Source organism: Eublepharis macularius, chromosome 4 (genome assembly GCF_028583425.1).
Source record: "Eublepharis macularius isolate TG4126 chromosome 4, MPM_Emac_v1.0, whole genome shotgun sequence".
Classification (NCBI taxonomy): Eukaryota; Metazoa; Chordata; class Lepidosauria; order Squamata; family Eublepharidae; genus Eublepharis; species Eublepharis macularius.
The window spans coordinates 147,905,399-147,928,204 of NC_072793.1; the positions used below are offsets into that span (position 1 = coordinate 147,905,399).

Sequence of the window (22,806 nt, forward strand, 5' to 3'; positions counted from 1 at the left end):
AAGAAGAGCCGCTCCAGGCTACAAACCTAGCATCATTTACAGGTACGCTTGCATGTACCTGTAAATGAATATGTAGAAAAGTCACATTGGGCTAGGCCCTGAGAGGCATAAATGTGTGCAGTTTCACATTGCTGTCCTTTTTATGTGAGGTTCTCCCACTCTACTAGCTTCAGAACTAAAAAGGCAAATCATCCTAAGGCTAGAAGGGAGAATGAAGGACGTGTAGCTCTGTTCAGGTGATTCTCCAAACCCTGCTTTGGGGGACTGGAAATGAGTTGCACAGTTGAACATTTCCTCCTCCTTATCCTCCTCCTCTGTCTAGTGCAGCTTCTCTTACCATTTTCTGTCTGGCCATGATGTCCATTCTAAAAACTGGTTAGCACTTTCCCCCAAAAGTCAAACCTGAAAACACAGCTTGAAGCAACTTTTGGTTCTCATTTGGATGGAAAAGTGCTAACCATTGCTGACCACTTCATGTGCTTCAGAGATCTGGTTAGCAATAACAAGAAATTCCACCTAGTTTTCAGTCTTCCAAGACATGGTTTGGTGATGAGCTATAAATTTCTATGCCACCTTTCCACCCAATTCAGGGTCCCTAAGGCAGGGACTTTTGTATTTTACATGCTTTAGAATAAAATCTTACAACATTTATAAATTACACTATTCAACAGAGTGTTTTAGATTTCATAAATGCCATTAGCCTTTGAACTTTATAAATCAAAGCTCGTTTCTTGCCATATTCTGAGTGTCATTAAGAGTGTATTCCTCTTGATTGCTGTTGATATGCAATGTAACTTGCTAATGAACAAAACACCAACGTTGAGATTATTGTATTGATTTTTGATAGTGAAAAGTCCTACAGTTTTGACAAAACTGAAGCTATCAGGCTTTGATTACATCATGAGAAGACAAGACAAGATGCACCGGTAAAGTTAATAATGCTAGGAAAGGTGGAAGGCAATAGGAAAATAGATGGCTTGACTTAATAAAGGAAGCCACAGCCTTAAGTTTGCAAGATCTGAGCAAGGCTATTAATGATAGCATGTTTTGGAGGTTGTTAATTCATAGGGTTTCCATAAGTCAAAGGCAACTTGATGGTACATAACACATGCACACGCACAAGCACCATGTTATTATATAGAGATCTGTGAACTATACTGAATATATCTGAAATATATCAAAAGATGCAAAACAGATTAGCAACTGATTCCAAATGGCACTACATCCCTTCTTTCTCCCTCCTTCCCTCCCTCCCTTCCGGCTAATGGTCTATGTAGCTAATTAGCTCAAGGGTTTGAACAGAGTCTTCAGGGACCCATTTATAAACTGACAAGCACTGAACATGTTAGTGCTGGCTGCTAATCTGAGGGAGCAACAAGGAGTGGAATTTCCATTAACAATGTCTTACATAATGAAAGAGCAGGCCCTTGTGATCATTACATGATAACTGGTTTCCACAAAGGGAGAAGTTGTAGTGATGAGTGCCCCCAAACCTCCTAGAATGAATAATCTGAAATGGAGTTTAAGATGTTACTAAAGAAACACATCTGGTTAAATTTTAGTAAAACGTCCACAATCTCTCCAGCTGAATGGAATTCTTAACAAATAATGAGAAGGACAAGCAGGTTAGATGCAAAACCATGGAATTGCAAATGGGTCAGTTTTCAGTGAATTGTCTGTCTACGGAGAACTGCCAAAGTTTGTCTTCCTTGAGATTGCAATACTAGCTTCACCAGTGGTAAGTGCATTGTGCCTGTCTTCTGTTGCAAAGATTCTTCTGGAAGATTGTGTGTGCTAAATTCAGTTACTTCCAAATTATGGTGACACTGTGAATTAACAACCTCGAAAATGACCTATCTTCAACAACTTGCTCAAATCTTGCAAACTGGAGTCCAGGGTTTCCTTTATTGAGTCAAGCCATCTTATTTTGGGTCTTCTTTTCCTACTGCCTTTCATTTTTCCTAGCATTATTGTCTTTTCCCAGTGAGTCTTGTCTTCTTATGATGTGACCAAAGTACAGTATCCTCAGTTTCATCATTTTAATTCAGGCTGATGAAATTCTAGAGGGAATTCTGGCTTGATGAAAGAAATATGTTTGATGAAAGAAAGATGATGTTTCTTTCACCATAAAGCTGTAACAAATTAACTGAGTTATTCTAGATAACTTACCTGGTCTATCTGGGCTGTGTGAGAGTGTATTTCCCAGAGGATATGCCGCCTTCCACATGCATGCAACTTCTACCTGAAATATGCAGCTGCTGGTTCTTTTTAAAATGAAATCCTCTAAATCAGATACCTTTCTGGGTGTTCAGTAGAAAACGTATCTGTTGATCTCAAATGGGTTGTAATTGTTTACTTATCTGGAATTGAAATATGTTTGCCCATTATGGAACTAAGAACCGAGTCTAAGAGACAATAGCTTGCCTAAGGCTATTGACAGAATCCATGGGTTCTCAACGTTCCTTGGTCTCAGATGTTCACTGGCTGCTTTCACACACATGGAGTAATGCACTTTCAATCTCCTTTCAATATACTTTGCAAGTGGATTTTACTGTGTGATGGGAAAATCCGCTTGTGAACTATCATTAAAGTGCATTGAAAGTGGATTAAAAGTGCATTATTCAGCGAGTATGAAAGTAAACCCTTCTCATCCCATTGAAGTCTCAGCCCATTGTGCTTAGGATTGGACTGAAAGTACATTTTGAAGGTGAAATTAGAGATCAGTTTACAATTTTCACAGATGAGAAGACGGAGGTCAACCAGAGAGTTGTATGATTACCATTTCTAGTTGTGTGATCCTGGTTCGTAATAAATTAGTTACTGTAGCAAAAAACTAGAAAACTGACTGGAGTGAATAAATGAAATAACCAGTCAGACATGCTTAAATTTTCTTACCTTGTTTTCTTGATTAGATTAACTAAAAATTAAAATTAAAAAATAATTTTAAAAGGAAACTATTGTTGCTATCCTCACAAACACATGGCAAGCACCCACATAAACTTACCTATAGTGTAACTCTGTGTAAAGCTGTCCTAATTCTGAATCTATACTGACTTCATGCCACAACAGATCTTGCCTCTGTTTATAAAGAAGTACTTCTTTAATGAAGCCAGGCTAGAAACAGAAATAGATTTTTTTTTAATAGAGTGATTCAGAACACTTCAAATTCTATTATCCAGAGGCAGTGATGAAACAAAACAAATAAATGTGTCTGCTATAAATAACAGTGTCTCAATAATATAACCTTCAGCTACTATTGCTGTTTCCAGTGTTGGTACATGTAGACTGGTACTCATATTGTGGAATTTTCCATGAGCACAGTGCCCTCTGCTGGTTATTACTCTTTAAATAAACACTGGTATACAATGTCAATTATTGTATTGTCATAGATCCAGAGGAGTTAGCCGTGTTAGTCTGTAGTTGCAAAATAGTAAAGATTCCTGTACCACCTTTAAGACTAACCAACTTTATAGTAGCATAAGCTTTCGAGAACCACAGCTCTCTGTTTATAGTAGCATAAGCTTTCGAGAACCACAGCTTTCGAGAACCACAGCTGTGGTTTCGAGAACCACAGCTCTCTGTACATACTGTGTAATCCGCCTTGAGTCTTAGTGAGAAAGGCAAACTATAAATGGCATAATAAACAAACAAACTTGGTTAATCTTAAAGGTGCTATAGGACTCTTTACTATTTTATTATATTGTGTTTGTGTTGTAGAGGGTACTTTACCATTCTCTTTTACTCTTACAGCAACTCATTGAAGTAGCAGTAGAAAATTGCAAGAGTCCAGTAGCCCCTATAACACTAACAAAATTTGTGGTAGGATATAAGCTTTTGTGAGCCTCAGCTCACTGAACAACCTGTGGCTCACTGAAGAAGTGAGCTGTGGCTCATGAAAGCTCATACCCTACTACAATTTTTTTTAGTCTTATAGATGCTACTGGACTCTTGCTATTTTCTACTGCTACAGACAGACTAACATGGCTACCCATCTTGATCTATCTTTGACGTAGCTCACTGATTAAGAATACACTCAAGGACACCCAGGGCTTTGAATTCAGCTCTGTCAGTCCTCTGTCCTACATTCTGCCTTCCAAAGCTCAGGGAGCAGTCCTTCTTCCACACACGTTGGATAATGCACTTTCAATGCTCTTTAGTGATCATTTGGAACTGGGTTCTCATGTGTGAAACACAAAATCCACTTCTAAAGGATAACTAAAGTGCATTGAAAGTGCATTATTCAATGTGTGTGGAAACGGCTACTCAGCTTTATTCAGTGAGGCTTATTCCTAGGAAAGTGTTCTTAGGATTGCACTGTCAGTTTAGTTGCCCTGTGCAAATGTTATCAAAAATGATTTTTTAAAAAAATCCAAGCACAGTATTTGCAATGTTTCAGCCATGAAAATGTGAATGTTCAGAATATTTTAGTTGCATTATGTTTTAAATGTAATATATTCTTGGTATGCAAATCATTAAGGATACAACTATTCATTATGATTGTCTGTTCCCAAAATGAGAATAGAATAAGTGCCATAAATGGACTTCAGATTTGCAATTTGTTTATTTATTAAAATAATCATACCCTACCTTTTCTCTTGGCTTAAGACGGCATCCAAGTAGCTTTTCCAGATTAAAACCCAATTATAACCGCAAACACCTGCCCCACATACATGTTTGCTGTTTGTACATCAATAAAACCACTGGCAAACCAACAAGACTTGTAGTGCCTCCTGAAGATCTCCAGTGAGATCTTCCTTATCTCTTCCCAGAGCCCATTACACATTGTGGGGGCCGCAGTGGAAAAAGCCCAGGCTCTCCTTGACACCAGGCATGCCAACCTGAGTGGAGGAATAGCTGGAAGGTGGCAGCCTAGAGACCCAAACTTGTGCATGGGAATACATGGGAGAAGATGGTCCTTCAGGTATGTAGGGCCCAGTCCATGAAAGGCTTTAGCAATCATAACCAGCACCTTGAATTTTATTTGGAAACAAACAGGCAGCTCCTGTAGCTGTTTCAAAATGGGCAACATATATTCCCATTGGCTAGCCCCTGACAGTAATTGGGCTGCTGCATTCTAGACCAGCTGCAGGTTGTCTTCAAGGGCAGCCCAGTGTAGGTCACATTACAGTACTCTAACCATGAGGTTACAAAAGTATGGACCAGAATGGCAAGATTGTGGGAGTTTTAAAAAAGGAGAGAGTTGGAAAACCAGATACAACTGATAGAAGGAACTCTTGGCCACTGGAGCAACCTGCTTTTCAAAAGCAAGGCTAGGTCTATACCTACCTCCAAGCTCTTAACCTGCTCTACAAAAACAGGTTATCTCATTGGATCAGCATTGTATAGGGTAGCTGGGGGGAGACATAGAAACCCAACAAGTTCAACAAAAACTGGCTTTTCTTTGCTGCCATGAGCATATATAACAAGCAAGAAAAGGTGTCATCTTAATAGCAAACTATTGCACAATTAAGGCAATCACCAAACAGTGATTCAGACTGGTAAATTCTTAAATATGTGCTTTTGACTAGGGCAAAATATGCAACAAAGCCTGAAGTGTATGCAGCTATACTTTTTTTGAATGTGTTGTCATTTTGAAGTAGCAATGATAAAGCCAGGTCTGTGCTTTTGAACAGAAAATAGGAATAATGTACAATTAAGTCAAGTTTTGCACAGGTAAGTGAGACTTCTGAATAAGCGATGTGCAATTAAGCAAGGCCTGTGCATTTGAGTGAGGGAAGCAATGAACAGCTTGTCAAACTGTACATACATGATAGAATAATAATACATACTAACAAATCAGGAATTGCAGCTGTGATGTCAATATGAAAATCATGTATCTGCATAGGCTTATGGTGCCAGTGTATTCTTTGTGTACTGAAAACTAAATAATTCAATATACATGCTTATTCAGCACATGAAAGGATAATTTGACAGGGCTTCTTTCTGTTACCTTTCTTTGTTTCTATTTTACAACATGCAGGTGTGCTTTTCCTGGGATCTTGTGATCACAAAGGTACACACTTATGGGACTTTAAAGAATAAAATTTCCCTAGTGTTTTTAGTCTGAATGGACAATGAGAAAACATAAAAATACTAAAAATGGGAAACCTGCCAAACCTGCTGATCAGATATCTTATAGACTGTGTTTCAGTCTGAAGAGTAGTCCAATGGGAGAGGGCCAAAATTCAACTGCAAAATTCCCCCTAATAGGATTTCACAGTCACTTCTATAGGAAATGTGATACCATTGTGAAAAAGTGACAGAAGGTCTTACCAAGTAATGCAGAGTGCTTCAGCAGTTCACAATCTCAAGGTGAGCCCAACTGATGTGGCTCCTGGGGAATAAAAAATGAAATCTGGATGCTGTCCATCATTCATGCATATATTGTCAATCTAAGTTTAATTAAGAGGGCTGTTGGAGACAGACCTGCTGGAGACAGCATATACTAGAATCACATATCTCATTCTGAGATGAAGTTTGGCTGCAAATCTGGGAAACGGCAACATTCTATGGGTTAAGAAACACATAGTGAGATATTGTCAAGGAAACAAACTGCTTACAGCAATACTGCCTTTTCGGGTAGGCCTAAAATTAGTTTCACCATCTGTGTTTTGGTGCGCGTATGCGCATCCTGCCGTATTTCCATTGAATGCAGGCAGTTGGAATGCACAGGGCATGCATTCTGTTCCCTTTATTTTAAAAATGGGGGGAGGTAGATCATACAAAATGTAGCCATCGAACAGAACCCTATAGACTAAAATACTAATAACATCATCTTGCAGCCTTCTATATCTTCTCTTTAGGTACAAGTACCCCCTCCCAGTTCTATAATAGCTTTGAACTGTTTTTTCAAAGCTTCTGAAATTCTCTGTCTTGATCTCAAAATTTACAGTACCTGTAGTCAGAAGTTTTAAAATGTGATGTAAAGGCTCAGAAGCCACAAATGCTGCTTTCACATACGTGGAATAATGCACTTTCAGTCCACTTACAGCAGACTTTGCAACTGGGATTTTACTGAAATGGGGGAATCCAATTGCTAAAGTGCATCGAAAGTGGATTGAAAAGTTCATTGTTCTCTGTGTGTGAAAGCAGTAGACAACATTTGGCAACTGCACAAAAGAGAAATCTCGGAGATTAACCTCATCATTCAGTGTGTTTGACAACAGAGGCAAGTATGTGTACTACATACTAGATATGTTTACAGGACAAGGAGAAAGTAATACAATACATCACATTAGCCTATGAAGCAAAAAAGCAAAAGTAAACATATCCAAAAAGTGTCCCATGCAAACTGAATCTAGTTTGAACGTATATTCCTTCTTAAACTCTGCAGACTGATCCCAAAGTTACTCAGAAATAATGAGTAGGCTGTAGAAGATCTGGGTTAAAATCCCTACTCTTCAATGGAAGTCCATTGGGAGACCTTGGGCCAATTAATCTCTGCCAGCCTAAACTATCTCACAGGGTTGTTGTGCAGATAACAATGGGAAGAGAAAACAATGTGTGATGCTGTGAACTTCTTGGAGGAAGGTGAGATAAAAATGAATTATATCAATAGATAGAAATTGACCTCACTGGGTTTGAAAAATACTGACTCCCAAGAAAATGTTGCATAGGTTGCAACCTAAATTTAGTTTCTTCTATGCAGAACTAGGTTCCATTTTGTTCAGTGGGGCTTGCTCTCAGGAAAGTGGTTTTAGGATTCTACCACTAGTAACTTAATACCAAACAGTTTTTTTTAAAAAAAAAACCAAAAATGGAGACAGCAGAAGAAAAGTAGAATGGGTTGACTTTTCTAATATTCAGTCCTGCCCTTTACACAAAATATCAATATTAAAGTTATTTTGCCAGGATTTATTGAGCTGTATATATGTATCACTAAGTAAGAGAAAGGGAGAGAAAAGAACTGTCTACCTTCTTGATATCAAATGTACCATTTGTTTAAAAAAGGGTAGCACAGCGTGAAAGTTCAAGAAACAAAATTAAATGAGCTGTGAAGATTATTGAAAAGCCATCATGGATATAATGAAAAGTTCCCTGTGTTCTATCTAGGACTATAGAGGAATTGTTAAAGTTGGTAGAGAAAATGTCTGCAGCTGGGGTCATAAGCAGAGTTTCTCTGACAAAAACTGCAAAAACCGAATGAAAATTTACTACTCAAGTTGTTACTTTTGTACATGTGGTATATCATGGGAGAAAGTGGATTGGGTATTGCAAAAGGAGGATATGTTCTCATCAAAATGAAATTCATATTCATGTCAACAGGAGAATAAAGCACATGCTTCAATCCTTCCCACTGAAATCAACATGTAAAAATGCTTAATTTAAACCATCTATACTCCAAATCGGCAAACCAATAGTTTAAAAAGGAATCTGTATATCATTCTGTCATAGGAATTTTTCTTCCTCCTAAATGTTCATAAGGAAACATCGTAGGGTTGCAAACTCCAGGTTGGGAAATGCCTGGAGATTTGGAGATGAAGCCTGAAGACAGTGAGGATTGTGGAGGGGAGAGACCTCAGCCTGGTAAAATTTCCCAGAGCCCACCCTTCAAAGCAGCCATTTTCTTCAGGGGAACTGATCTCTGTGGCCTGGAGATTAGTTCTAATTCTCGGAGATCTCCAGCCACCACTTGGAGGTTGGCAACCTAGATCTTTATGAAGCACATGGAGTCTTAGGAAAGGGGCCACAAATTTATGCTGGCCCAGATTGTTGACCCTCTAGCCATTTTGAACACAGAGATAACTTGTAGGAGGGTAGAGAACATCAGTTTCTTAGTGGTTGCCTAGGAGACACTCAGAAGTTGTGTATAACTTGATTTTCACTTCCACTTGTGCATAACTTGATTTTCACTGTCCTGCCACAAGATGATGAGATGATCCTGCCCTTCCCATTGAGTCCCTTTGAACTGCTGTAGCATAGTGGTTAAGTGGCTGGACTTTGAACCAGCATTCTGCTGGTTCAACTCCCACAACTACCATGAACTCAGCAGGTGGCCTTGGGTAAGCCACTTCCCTCAGCCAGTTGTATTGGGGGGATAATAATAACTTACTTTGTTCACTACTCTGCGTAGGGCACTAATCTGTCTAGAAGGGCTGTATAAAAATACACTGTTGTTGTTGTTTGTCGTCGTCATCAGATTTGGTGAAGGGATGGAATTTCCTTGGTCATGCCAAAGCCCATTATTATCTGGTGCCTAAGGCTACTACCAACACTACTTGTGTTAGGGATTTTTAAGCCTTTTCATAGAACTGACCTGTTAGTCTCTCGGGGTCATGTCAGGCTGGAAGGCTCTTGTCCCTCATGTCCTCTCAAACTTTGGGTAAAGGCAGAATCTGCATATGTCAGATGTAGGTCCTGCAGCCCTGCTCTAACCCAAGTCTCCACAGTTATGTGCCCATGCTAGAAGATGCTAGAACATCCCCAGAATTGTAGCATGCCATTGTTCTATTGTTCAACTCCAGATCCACATCACTCAGTCTCATTCTTTTACCATTTATACTCCATTAAAATCAAGCTTTGTGTATTTTGACTATAAAATAATTATTTTTGTCATAGTTAAAATGGTTTTTTCCTCCCTGCCTTTCTCTGTTATCTTTTTATTTATGACTTAAAAACATTATGTATTCTATATTTCATGAGTTGTTGCAGTTGAATTGGAAGTGGTAAAATGAGAGCACTTTTTAAAAAATCAGCAAAGGATTTGTGCTAAGAAGGCCTCTTAAGGGCTGCATGATGTACAGCATGTTCAATTTATTCAATGTTTCTTGGTTTTACTGTTGGGTAAAGCCATGGGCAGCTTTCACACTTGTAGACTTACACAGCTAAAAAGAACTTTTCATACAACCGCCTGTCTTTCATTGAAATCCTTGAAAATGCCAAGTGTCTTATTTCCTTGTGTTTTCGAGGCTGTGTTATTATTAGAGATGGGCATGAACAGCAATATGAACAAAAAAAAAGCCACGAACAGCCCAATCTGTTGTTTGTGAACAAGCTGTTTGTGAGGCCCCAGTCTAAATGAACAGGTGGTCGTTCCAAGCCTCGTTCGTTGCTGTTCGTCAAGCCAGACAGTCTGGCACCTGCAATCAATTCCCTTGGCAACTTAGGCAGGGATTGTCTAAACTCCTGCTGTTGCCCTGGAAATCCCAATCTAAGCCCAATTTAGTTTTATAGGCAGGTCTTCCTTTCAAGTGTGGAGCTCCAAACTTGTTCCAACAAGGGAGCAAAGAGCAGGGGGGAGGGGGGCTTCCAGCTCTGATTTTGCAGACAGGGAGAGGGAGAGAGACAGTTGCTGTTGGCATTTTGATAGAGTGCATTGGAGCTTTAATTTTCTTTGTGTGTGGTGGGATAGGGATCTACCCCTTCAAGTTTCAGGGCTGCTGCCAGGCTCCGGGGCCAAGCTATTATTTATTATTGGTACCTTTCCTGGTGCCTGCTCAGGTAAAGTTTCTGGGAGTGGTGCAGTAGGGATCTTGACTTGGATGATGGCTGGAGGAGAGCCTGCTGGCCCCCACGAACAGCCAACCATGAACATGTTCATGAACAGGGCCATGTTCGTGGTTATTCGTGAGTCCCAGTTTGTGGATGGCAACAAACAACGAGCACCATGTTCATTTTTTTTCCTCTTCGTGCCCATCTCTAGTTATTATAACATTTTCTGTTGCACTTACACATTAAAGTCCTATCAGTGTCGAAAGAAATCATATCTTTACATTTGTGGATGGAACGGATTATGATTTGAGTGGAACTCATGTACGCCTCACTTCTTCTGGATTGTACCCAACATCTGTTACCTTCCCTCTATTCAACTTCCCTTTTTCCCATTTGTTTGAGGTGAAAATATTCCAAATAATATATTTAAAAGAATTAGAATCTTTTATGCAAATAACTTATGCATATTTGTTACATGTATGCATATATTATTGTACTTCTCTATGTATTTCCAGGAATTGCATAGCTTATTTTTATGGTAGAATCTAGAATTCCTTTGCACAGGAATTTTGGGGTGAATAAAGAATGATATGTGTTAATTCTTATTCATGTTGTACTGCTGGATACTTTATTACTGTAGGATTGGTTGATGCTTTGTAGCAACACTGCAGGAGTAGAGGACAGGTAGCTATCCAGGTAGCTCTATAGCATCCGTTGCATTACAAGTCTTTTCATCAGTCTTCTTTTTAGTGACCTGTAAAATAAACAGAACTAAAGGCTCTTTTCTAGCTTCGATTGCATGCTATTCCTTTGCTTTCTTGGTTGCAGCTTTGTGACATTGCTGAGTTGTTGTCTTACAGTTTTTCTTACCAAGTTAATTAATTAACACAATGTCACTCCTGTTGCTTTTTTAATGCCTGCGATAGTTGGCGACATTGGTGTTAACCTTTTTCTACCCCAAGGTTACGATGGAAAGTTAGCAGGCTTCTTTTCTTGTCTAATACTTTTGGTGTGGATATTTTCACAGCTGGGGGACTCAGGGTGACTTTTCCACAACGCACGCCCTTCCAGCAGTGAAGGTGAAGCTGTTTACAGAGAGTACCGGTGTGCTGGCGTTAGAAGACAAAGAACTTGGGCGGGTAAGGGCAACGATGCCTCTTCCGTTTTGTTTCCAGGATGAAGAAAGTCTTCCTGGCAGCATCAATAGTAGCAGCTTTATGAATCCAAGTAACAAAAGAACACAGACTTTCTACCCTGCAGGGATGGGAATTTAAAACGTTTGATATCTTTGGCATGGCTTCTAAGTGGCAGAATTACAGTTAGCTAAACAGCCCTGAACAAGAAGGGATTATTGACGTTACGTTAGAGAAACATGCATTTACAGAATAAGAAATGTAACAGTAATCATTCTTACAATGTGGCAAGATTTCTGGGCAGCTGGAATCTGGGCTGTATTTCTTTAAGCACAATGATCTTCAAAGGGTTTATTTAGTTACTTAATTCATAGTCCATCTTTCTCACAGAGACTCAAGGCAGATTACAAAAATTAAAAGCCAACCATTTACAAACTTTCAACAGACATTAAAAATGATAATATCCTTTTCATAAGAAAACCATCCAGAAAGGTTCCATTTTGCACATTCTACAGAATAATACTAGTGCATGAACTTTCCTTACCTTATCAGGCAAATTACAATATCTTGGGGTATTTACTTACTTACTTTATTTAATTCAAAGAAAAAGACTGGCCGAAGTCCTTACTTCAGACATGAATGAATATATGTCTTGCACATCACCTTTAGACTGGTGAAACATGAATACAAAATGGATAGGACTATTATTGTTACTTTTGAGAGTGGTGGTTGGATTTGTGAAATATCTCTCTCAGCAGCACACTTAGTGACAGAGGTTATATGAAATGAACTGTTTATTTAACATTAGAGAAGAAACTGAGAACACAACAACCAAAGTGAAAAATATAGGCAGTGTTCTCTTCTCTGCTGGTATAATAGTGGGAGACGTGAAAATAACTCTCTCTAGTGTCCTCACTTCAGGGCTCAATGGTTAATGAAAATACTGTCATGTAGAAGTACCATTTTTGTTATTGATCAAATTACCTCAGACAAGCCACATTAAGGCAATGAAACAAAACCCAGATGAGGACTGATGAAGCAATACAGACCCTCCACACATTGACAACGATCCATGGTTCCAGGTGTTTGTTGTAGAGAATTATTTATCAATAATTTGTGTGACAAATGAAATCAATCCCCCAAATCCCCCACATCTCCCCTGCCCATGCTCATTGCTTTCTGCTTTCTGAGGCTGTTGCAATTCACTTCAGCTGCAAACAGCTTGTGCGACACTGCGAGAAGGCAGATGGCTGCCTTGGAAGTTGTTTTATCTAAATGTCCTGGGTTATCAAGGACTGCTATGGATTTGGGGACTTGATTTCCCACGTCAGGTGGCTGATCAGTAAATAATTCAATATCCTTAAGTTTGGTAGTGGAACCTCTGCTGAATTAACTGCAGCCTGTCCCTTTCTCTCCCCAGCTGTTAAGGTCATAATACCAATTCCCCTTTTTGTGATTCAGCTTGTTCCCTGGTGCTATCAGCGACACACACAGAACGCTTCTGAATGTTCCTTCTCTGTTGCTTTATGACACTTCAGTTAGTTGTCATTGATATTTTTTTTCACAGATCCTGCAGCTGCACAATTTATCTTGGTGGCAGACATAATTGCCAATGAATTCTCTGTCTGCCTCAGCCGCTCCTCATCCGCTCCACTTTTTTTAGACTTGTATCTAAAGAGAATCCATCTCTTTAAATATAAGATCTCTTTGGGGCACAATGAGTGGCAGATGACTAAAGTGTCTGCAGTGCTTTTCCTTGGACAGTGTAAGAAAACTCTCTTCTTCTGTGCTTCATCTCTTTTTCTTGCACGTGGACATTAATGGCAATTTTGTCACAACCATGCTTGGAAGAGTAGGCACAAACTGAGTTATCTGAAAGAATTAAAGGTAAAGGTAAAGGTAGTCCCCCTGTGCAAGCACCAAGTCATTACTGACCCATGGGAGGACGTTGCAGCATGACATTTTCTTGGCAGACTTTTTGTTACAGAGTGGTTTGCCATTGCCTTCTCCAGTCATCTACATTTTACCCCCAGGAAACTGGGTATTCATTTTACCGACCTTGGAAGGGTGGAAGGCTGAGTCAACCTTGAGCCGGCTACCTGAACCCAGCATCCGCCAGGATCAAACTCAGGTCGTGAGCAGAGCTTGGGCTGCAGTACTGCAGCTTACCACTCTGCACCACAGGGCCCTTGCAATCTAAAGGAATTGCTGGACTAAAAATAAATAAGCCGTATTTTACCCCAGGTAAAAAGCTCTTGTGAATAAAATCCTATTTAAATTCAATAAATAGCCATATAAAATGGATTAAAATATTAACATAGCCCCAGTCAGCACAAATAAAGCAGTATAGTGTCTATAAAAACCCCATATGTCTGGTATATTCACTGATAATGCCAGTCCACCGTAATTTCCACACTATATCTATAATTACTAATGTCGAGGATACATGCAGTCTAACTTAGAGACTGCAAGCCATTAATATTTTGATACCAGAACAGCATTTTTCCCCACGTGTCACTCCAAATTCCACTTCCCAAAATTAAGCTCTTAGAATATCAGTGCTTGCAGTTGTTCGCACATGTACCCCCAACATGAAGTCGTAAGACAAAATGTATGAGTTAAACTAAGTTTATTAAAAGACTCATCCACAGAAGAGTATTAAATATTGAATTAATCTTTACTCCACATTCATTGTGGGTTAATTCAAACAGGCATCCCATTAAGGCTGATTGCAAAAAGGAAACCACACCCTGGCTGAAAACGCCGTGCAGCAAATGCTGCTGTGCTTCACTTTCCACCATCTGAGCAAATCCTCTGTTGAGAGATGCAGAGCCTTACCCACATCGCCATACAACAGCTAGGGTACAACAGATATTACAGAGCACCAAGGGATCGCCGCCATTGGTGAATTCCTTTCATCATCAGACCCCTCAGAGTGCTAACCAAATTTCCTCATCTGCCTTACAATAACACACACTATTCCTTCCAACTTAGTTAGGGCCACATCACTGGCCATGGCACATGATGCATTCGACAGCTGAAATGTCCTCATATAGCATGGCTTATCATCCGTTTCTTTCAAAGGGGTACGTGGACAAAACCCATCTCCTATGCCCATTCTGGATGGAAAGCAATAGTATTTTTAGCTCATGAGACCAAATATGTTGTTGCTTTTAGGTAGCCTGTTATGGTATGGGTTTGGAGAAAGACCCAAAGTCCCTAATTTTTGTATGTTCCCAAAGTCCCTACTTTTTGCCTAACTGCATGCAGAGAGAAGAGCAGTGTAAAGTTTTTGCAGCAAAGTGAAGTCAGTTTCAAGGATACCCACAAGAATGGGATAGCAACTAAGAGCTGTGATGTGGGAGAGCTCTGGTTGAAATCTGGTCCCTGCCACAAGCTCATCATACATCAGCCTCTTCCCTATGAATAATACAAAGTTGATAATACTGGTCTACCTGACAGAACTGTTGTAAAAATTATAACAAAGCCAAGTGTGAAGTGTTTTTAAAGCTGAAAGCAGAGTCTAAACATTTATCAAGAAATCAGAAACAGTTACCCCAAAAAAGTTACAAAACAAGATTGAAAGGATGCATCGCATAGAATATATTATTTGTGTTTGCTGGTTACTTGAGCATTAATTCATCAATGAACAAATGCACCATGCATATGTATGATGATAAATATAGTACAAAGGAATGTGAAAATGTTTAACACCTCAACAGTTCCTCTTACGGGTAAAAGATTTCCTAATGGTGCTTGCCCAAATGCTCAATATTCCCTTGCCTCTGGCATATAAAATTTCACTTTGCTGTCAATCATAGCTTTAGGTTCAATAAATGGTGAAAACAGTAACTCAAACTTATTTGTTATGGCAGTTCATAATGCTCACTGCTCAGCATGAAGAGTGACCTTTATGGTCCCAAATTCTTCTCTGACTCAGATATTGCCCCTTTCCCTCCTTCCTTCCTCTTCCTCCTATCCTTCCAATGTATGTTGTGGTGACTAGGGCGGACAGCTAATGAGTCTGGTGATTGTTATCATTCCACTAACAATGCAGACTTCCTGTGGTTCAAGAAGCGTTCCTTTGGTACAAGGAGGAATACTCCACCATTAGCAGTACCTTTGGACTTGTCTCACATCATAGTCCTAAAGGTGCCTGCAGAGTGCAGTGACAAGGCAAGTATGTTGGATGAAAAGGAAGGAGAAATTGAAAGTCATTTTGACTTTGGTACCGGACTCAGAAAAAGCCAAGTTACTTGTCAGGTTTGTGAGCAATGGTACTAGTTTTGAATCTCATAACTTTTTTGTTACTGCTGGCTTTTTGCACTCTTCTGTTCGTGGCTGCTTTTACTAGATAGACAATTGCAATACATTTTAACCCACTTAGAAAGAATTTTTCCCCCATTGTGCCAAAGGAATCAGATAGGTTAAAACTGCTCCCTAATCAAATTCTGACCAGGGACTATACTAACTGTTTAATTTTCATTATTCAGCAGCTAATTTTGTAGACATCCCTAATTAAATTCTTTAAATTCCATCACTTAGTAATTTGCTTCAGACTGACAATCCTTTGTCCCTTCTCATCATTCAAATAACTTGAAAGGGAAACTTTGCATGTTCAAAGTAAAAGTCTTTTCAGGTAATGACACTTATTTGTGCTTTATAGTTGAGGAGATGGATTTGGGGATTAATTTTATTCTGTCCCAAAGGACATTTTGTCCATGATTTAGCTCTTCAAACAGATACAAACCATTTTAGCTGATGAGCAGAGAAAGGCATTAATATCTCAAAGGAATCAGAACCAGTTTAAAAAATATATAAAATGTGCTTGATACCAAGTTTGTGTTTGATTGGAAGTAAAAACGATATCAGTTGTAGTTCAGTCGCTATTGTAATGCTCCCACCAAACTATGGCAGAAAACAGAAAAGAACAGATAATGTCCACAAGTCTCAAGTCACCGTTCCATTGCACTGACAGTAAGTGCTGAAAGGAAGAAAAGGGACTCTGAAGTCTGGATTATAACAGCCAAATCCCATGATAAGCATGAAAGACAATTTACAATTAGAGATGGGCACGAACAGGAAAAAAACCCTGAACATGATGTTCGTTGTTCGTTGCCATCCACGAACAGGGACTCACAAACAACCATGAACATGGCCCTGTTCACGAACATGTTCATGGTTGGCTGTTTGTGGGTGCCAGCAGGCTCTCCTCCAGCCATCATCCAAGTAAAGATCCCTACTGCACCACTCCAAGAAACCTGACCTGAGTAGGCATGAGGAAAGGTACCAATAATAAATAATCGCTTGGCCCAGAGCCTGGCAGCAGCCCTGGAACTTGAAGGGGTAGATCCCTATCCTACCACACACAAAATTCAAGCTCCAATGCACTCTATCAAAATTCCAACAGCAACTCTCTCCCTCTCCACTCTCTGCAAAGTCAGAGCTTGGAGCTCTCCTCCCCCCTGCTCTTTGCTCCCTTATTGTAACAAATTTGGAGCTCCACACTTGAAAGGAAGACCTGCCTATCAAGCTAAATTGGACTTAGATTGGGGTTTCCAGGGCAACAGCAGGAGTTCAGACAAAGTTCAGACAATCCCTGCCTAAGTTGCCAAGGGAATTGATTGCAGGTGCCAGACTGTGTGGCACAGTCGTATCGCTGTTTGTGCCCATCTCTACTTATGATTCACCAAGCTAAACATACATCTGTCACCTATAGTAAACCATCAAGGCTTGATAAACACCCTGTTTTTGCTGCATGGCATTTACCTAAACGGGTGTGGCAGGGACCATTGATAAACCATAGTGTGTGGGTGGTGATCTGATTTCAGGTTGATGGGTCACAAGTTCTATAATAATAATGACCACTGCATGCATACATGCGTGCATGCATGAGAGAGAGACTTTACTCACTAGTACTATGTACCAGTACTTTGGGAGGGGGGCTCTCTCAAGTCCTGATCCTCTAGCAAGAGACTGAGAATATGGAGCTCCAGGACCAGCCTAGTATAGATCTACAGAGGGAGGTGAGAATTGGTGGAAATCAGTGCATCCTTAATTGTGAGTACTGGCACCTTTTAAAAAAAAATACTGTTTATGACTAGATGGTCCATTATTTTGATGCTATGAACTCTCCAAACACTAGCTCGTCAAATGATGCCTTCCATTTGAAAGGTAACCCCATCTTATCTTCCATAAGAAAGGTATCTCTGATCATTCTTTGGTCAATATCCAAGGAAATTTGGGGGGCAATTGCCTCAAAGAACAATTTTGTACAAACTTTCCTTATTCTAACCTGATAGTTGGAATAGCATTTCCAAGGAATCTCCATGGCTGGTCATGGCAGTTGCAATAGGACATCTGGAAGGAGATAGCCTCTAAATTAAAGATGTATCTTTAAAAATATGTTTTGTTGCTTTAATCATTGTAAATACAAAGAGAGAGAGAATGATTTAATCTAATGGGTCTAGTAGAGTCAAGGGAATCTTTGTATTGATTTCAGCCACCCTGTATTACATATTTAAACAATAATTAGACACAGTTATAGAGAAATAAAATGTTAGTTTGTTGATTCAGAGGCAGAGTTGAAGATCAATAGAATACTAGCATCATGAGGCTGAGAGTCTGTGTTTGGCAAACACAGCTAGACAGGAAAAAGGGGGGGAGACTGGGGGGCCTTAAAGGTTAATACATTAAGAGAAAATTAATCTGGTGCAGAATTGTAAGAAGGTTAATAATGCAATTTTACCTTCCAAATCACTGAATCTATTGAAAAACACAGTATGTAGTGTTTAGAAGTGAAAAAAATGTAAAAATGTCTGTGTTCATCAGCATTTTCAAAAATAAAGCAAAATATATACAAAAACATGATCTCCAAAAAGTATGGAAAGAATGTACAAGGAGTCTTTGGCTCTTTTCTTAAATAAATATGCTTTTTTGTCATAGCAAATTACACATATCCCCTCCTTTTAATTTAGTGCTGATCTTGTTAGATCTCAGAAGCTAAGCAGGGTCAACTTTGGTTAGTAATTGGATGGGAGACCTCCAACAAAGACTAGGGTTGCAGGGGCAGGCAATGGCAAACCACCTCTGTTAGCCTCCTGCCGTGAAAACCCCACTAGAGGTTGCTATAAGTCAGCTATGGCTTGAAGGCACTCTCCACCACCAACATTTCCTTACCGTCACTTGGATAGCTGAGGCAAGCGTGATCTCATCAGATCTCAGAAGCGAAGTAGTGTCAGCCTTGGTTAGTAATTGGATGGGAGACCTCCAGTGAAGACTCAGATTGGAGAGGCAGGCAATGGAAAACCACTTCCATTAGTCTCTTGCCTTGAAAATCCCAGGAGGGCTCACCATAAATCAAGTACGACCTGACACTTTCCACCACCACCATTTCCTTATTTTTTGTTTTGTTTACAGTCACATCATTTAAAACATTTATCCTTCCATTATCTTTGCTTCCACTCCATTCTCAAGTTTACCTCATTTTATCAAACATAAGTATAAACATGTATAAACATAAGTATTTTTCATCTTTTTATGTTGCGATAACCAAGAACTGTAATTATGAATTAGCTTACTGGCAGTTATAATTTGTATGCTTTCCTTTTGTCATGTCTGAGGACTATTTTTTTAACTTCCATTCTTCCAGCAAATTGATGCAATGCAGGCTTTTTCTTAATTATGAAAGTTTAAACTGCTCATATTCAGTGGGAACTGAAATTTCTTGTTTCTAATAACAAGACACTGATACTTGATAGATTCCTTCCATCCAAAATCCTACAATTAAATAAAATGATGAAAGTCTCTTCCCTACCTATGATTCAAACATCTCTCACAAAAGAAGGGTGTTTTCAGATTAGAGGGCAGAATCAAAGCTCGTCATCTTCTGCAATTCTGAATGTACAGAATATCACACGGAATCTGATATGTGGCATACGCTCTCCTACTTGAGGGTCTCAGTCTGTGTAGTGTGGAGTATTTATGGTTATGAAGATATGCCTAAACACAGGAAGGTCGTTTACTTCAATTGAACAAAACCGGCACACATATCCATTTCAAATTTCTGAGCGCAGTTCTTGTGTGCACATCAGCAGTTCTGGTCCTTTAAAAAAAGCAGATCTTTTGGATCTAATCAGGCCAGCAGGACTCACTCTCCACTCCAGCTCCCTAGGGAAGAAGATCCTCCCAAAGTATTTGAATGCTAGTTCTCAACATTATTCAGGAAAGATTCATACTGTTTTAAGGATGCTGTTGATCAAATGACATATGGGGGTGTCTGGCTTTGGCTATCATTGTATTATCTCTAGCCTATAAAGATTCTATATATGACAGAATAGAGTTTAGTCTAGAGGCTGTATATCTCATTTTTAAACATAGGAATCTGCCATATATCAAGTCACATCAGTAGTCTATCTAGCTTTGTATTTTGTACTAAGAGCGGCTCTCCAGTTCTCAGGCAGAGGAGGGTCTTTCTCAGTACCTGCTACTTGATCTCCTTTTAAGTAGAGATACCCTAAGATGGCCTGGGACCTAGTAAATGGGGAAAGTCCGCTGCTGCTGAGCCCCAAGCTCTTCCACGAGAATATTTTTGTTCCATTTTACTACACTGATAAGGCAAAAGTGTGAAAGAGTCAGAAAACATGTAATCCATTAACAGCAACACTTGGTCAAATTTTAGTTCTCAGTAAACCCAATAAGAATTTATTTTCTGATCTTTGTCACATTCAGGTGGTTCTTCATCCGACACCAAACAGTCCAAAACAATCCGAGTGGCACAAAATGGCTGTTTCCAAAAACTGCCCTGATCATGATTTGAAAATCAAACTTGCTGTCCGAATGGATAAACCTCAAAACATGAAGCATTCTGGGTAAGTTATTTTCATTCTTAGCTTAGTCAGCTGTGACTGCAGATTGGCACATGGTGTTACAAGGGTTGGAAGATATATGGATTCTCTCCTTTCCCCCAAGTTCCCATCTGGATGCCTAAGATTAGCATAAGGTTCAAAGATGAATCAACAAATCTTGGTCTTTCTTTTTAAAGCTTGATCCTACATTTTTAAAATAATTCTTTTAACAGCCTGTGATATGCCATCCTAAAAGTCCAGTTCTATTTCTGTGGAATTTACCAGACATTTTGTTGCTTTTCTTGCATCAGAAAAGAACAAGGAAACTATTCTTTCCTCAAAAGTATTGTTATTTCTCAATGTGTAACTTTTTCATAAATTGTATTAATAGCAGTCTCTTTGCTGTGTTTTCAAGAGAACAGTCACAGAAACAATCCATTACTGTACTTATGTACAGATGTACCTTTACTCTGTGTATCATTTTATAAAAATTTCTAAAGTGTACAACGAGCATATGGCTATGAGTACAAATTGGAGTTAATTCAGTAGATAGTAATCTAAAAGTTTTACAACACCGTTTAGGTACAGTATAAAGCATCTTGCAATCCTTATTCATCAAGCCAGATTATACTTAACCCCATTTCAAGTAGGACTGGTAGAAAATGGCATGTTGAAGGACATCTTCTACATGTATAGTGATGCGGAATATAGCTAATGCTAGATTCTGAATTAAACTACCCTAACAGTAAAATCATGAAATACAGTCAGCCCCAAGGTCCATAATGTCTTCCAGAATGTGTAATCAACTAGACACAGAAAGCTCAAGACAAAATTGTTACTGTCAATTTATTATTTATTATTTATTTTATTTATGTCATTTATAGTCCGCCTTTCTCACTGAGACTCAAGGTGGATTACACAGTATGAGATTAGTACAATCATTATCAAGTACATTTCAATACAGTATCAAGGACATTTCCATAATGCCATAGGGTAAATAGATACAAGTTTAAAAGACATAGTATTAGCAATACAGATTAGGAAAAAAATACTGAAACAACATAATCAATTCTAGGATTAACATTAGACAACATAACGCACAGGTGGTACACAGGAGTACATATTTAAAGCAACAGATATGTAAGGCAATATAGTGATAAAGTCTATGGTCCCTAAGTCATTAGCGAAGCATCTGAGACCCCATCCCTACAATACAGCCCTCCCAACAACCATCACTTTTTGTTTTTCAACCATTTCACCGCGGCTGTCAGGCAGCAATCTAAGATTTCTACTGCATCTGTAGGGACCCGGACAGCAAGATATAGTTTTGGGTGTCATCTGCATATTGATGACATTCAAATCCATAGCTGCGAATGAGTTCTCCTAAATGCTTTATGTAGATGAGCTCCTTTTGGGGCTCCTTTTGGAGCTCACCCAAAACCTGATGCACAACCCCAATAGGGCAAACAATTGTTCTTATTTTATCCTTGAATTCCTGTTCATCAATATATCTGGGCATATGTGTAATAAGTAGCTGACCAGTCTGAAATTTTAGGTTGTCATTTGTAAAAGATACTCATTTAGCATTCATATAGCATTCCCTTCAAACCTTCAGAGCTTAATTCTGCTAATTAACTTTGGCTTTTTATCACATTTCCTTTTGACTCACATTTGATTCTGAAGTCTTCAGTACGTTTAAATGATTAAGCCATCTGCCCTGTTCTTACAATTTTGATGATCCAGACCTCTCTGAAGTCAATTACAATTTTCCCACCAACTTTGTAGGACTTTTGATCACGCCATAAATAATGCATTCTAGAATGTTTCTGCTAAATTATGCACAAGTGTAAGCATGTAGGCCAAATCCCTGTCAGTTTTATCTGCGCAGATTTGGCCTGATTTAGGCGTGACATTGGGCAAACAAGAAGCGCTTAACCAGGTTTCACGCATCCAGCATTTCATTTATATTAGTTCCTCAGCTGCTAACCATGCTATGTGAGAATTTCAACACATATCAAACCAGGGATCCATTTTTGATATATAAATAGTGCATGTGTGGGTAAGGAGTTGTTTTGGCCAAGATCTATAGGTAGTATCTCTTAGCTTGGCATCACATTTAAACAGGGGCTTGAAGTCAGACTGAAACCTTATGAGCTGGATCCAAAGACTCACTGCTACTAGATTTCCACCCATTCCCTCCCCTTCTGTGCAGAGACATCCACAGGCACCAGGACTTTTGCCAAGATCCACCAGCCCTCTGGATTTTGAGGAGCCCAGAAGCTGTAGCAGGAAAGTTCCTTTACATGAGCACTGTCTGGTATTCAGTGCTTAGGATCCACTCCTGTACCTAAGACAACCTTTCTCATTGTAACTTTCAGAGCTGATTCACAGATTCC

The 22,806-nt window shown here is 39.3% G+C and overlaps 1 protein-coding gene across 6 annotated transcripts in view; it reads left to right on the forward strand.

Moving 5' to 3' along the window:
- The window catches only part of CADPS (calcium dependent secretion activator), a 504,169-nt gene that overhangs the window by 248,097 nt on the left and 233,266 nt on the right, over nt 1–22,806 (forward strand). For all 6 annotated transcript variants that reach the window (XM_054976243.1, XM_054976241.1, XM_054976242.1 and 3 more), the window contains exons 7-8: nt 11,459–11,570; nt 20,295–20,434. In XM_054976243.1, coding sequence (XP_054832218.1) covers nt 11,459–11,570; nt 20,295–20,434 — 252 coding nt within the window. The remainder of the gene's footprint in view (nt 1–11,458; nt 11,571–20,294; nt 20,435–22,806) is intronic.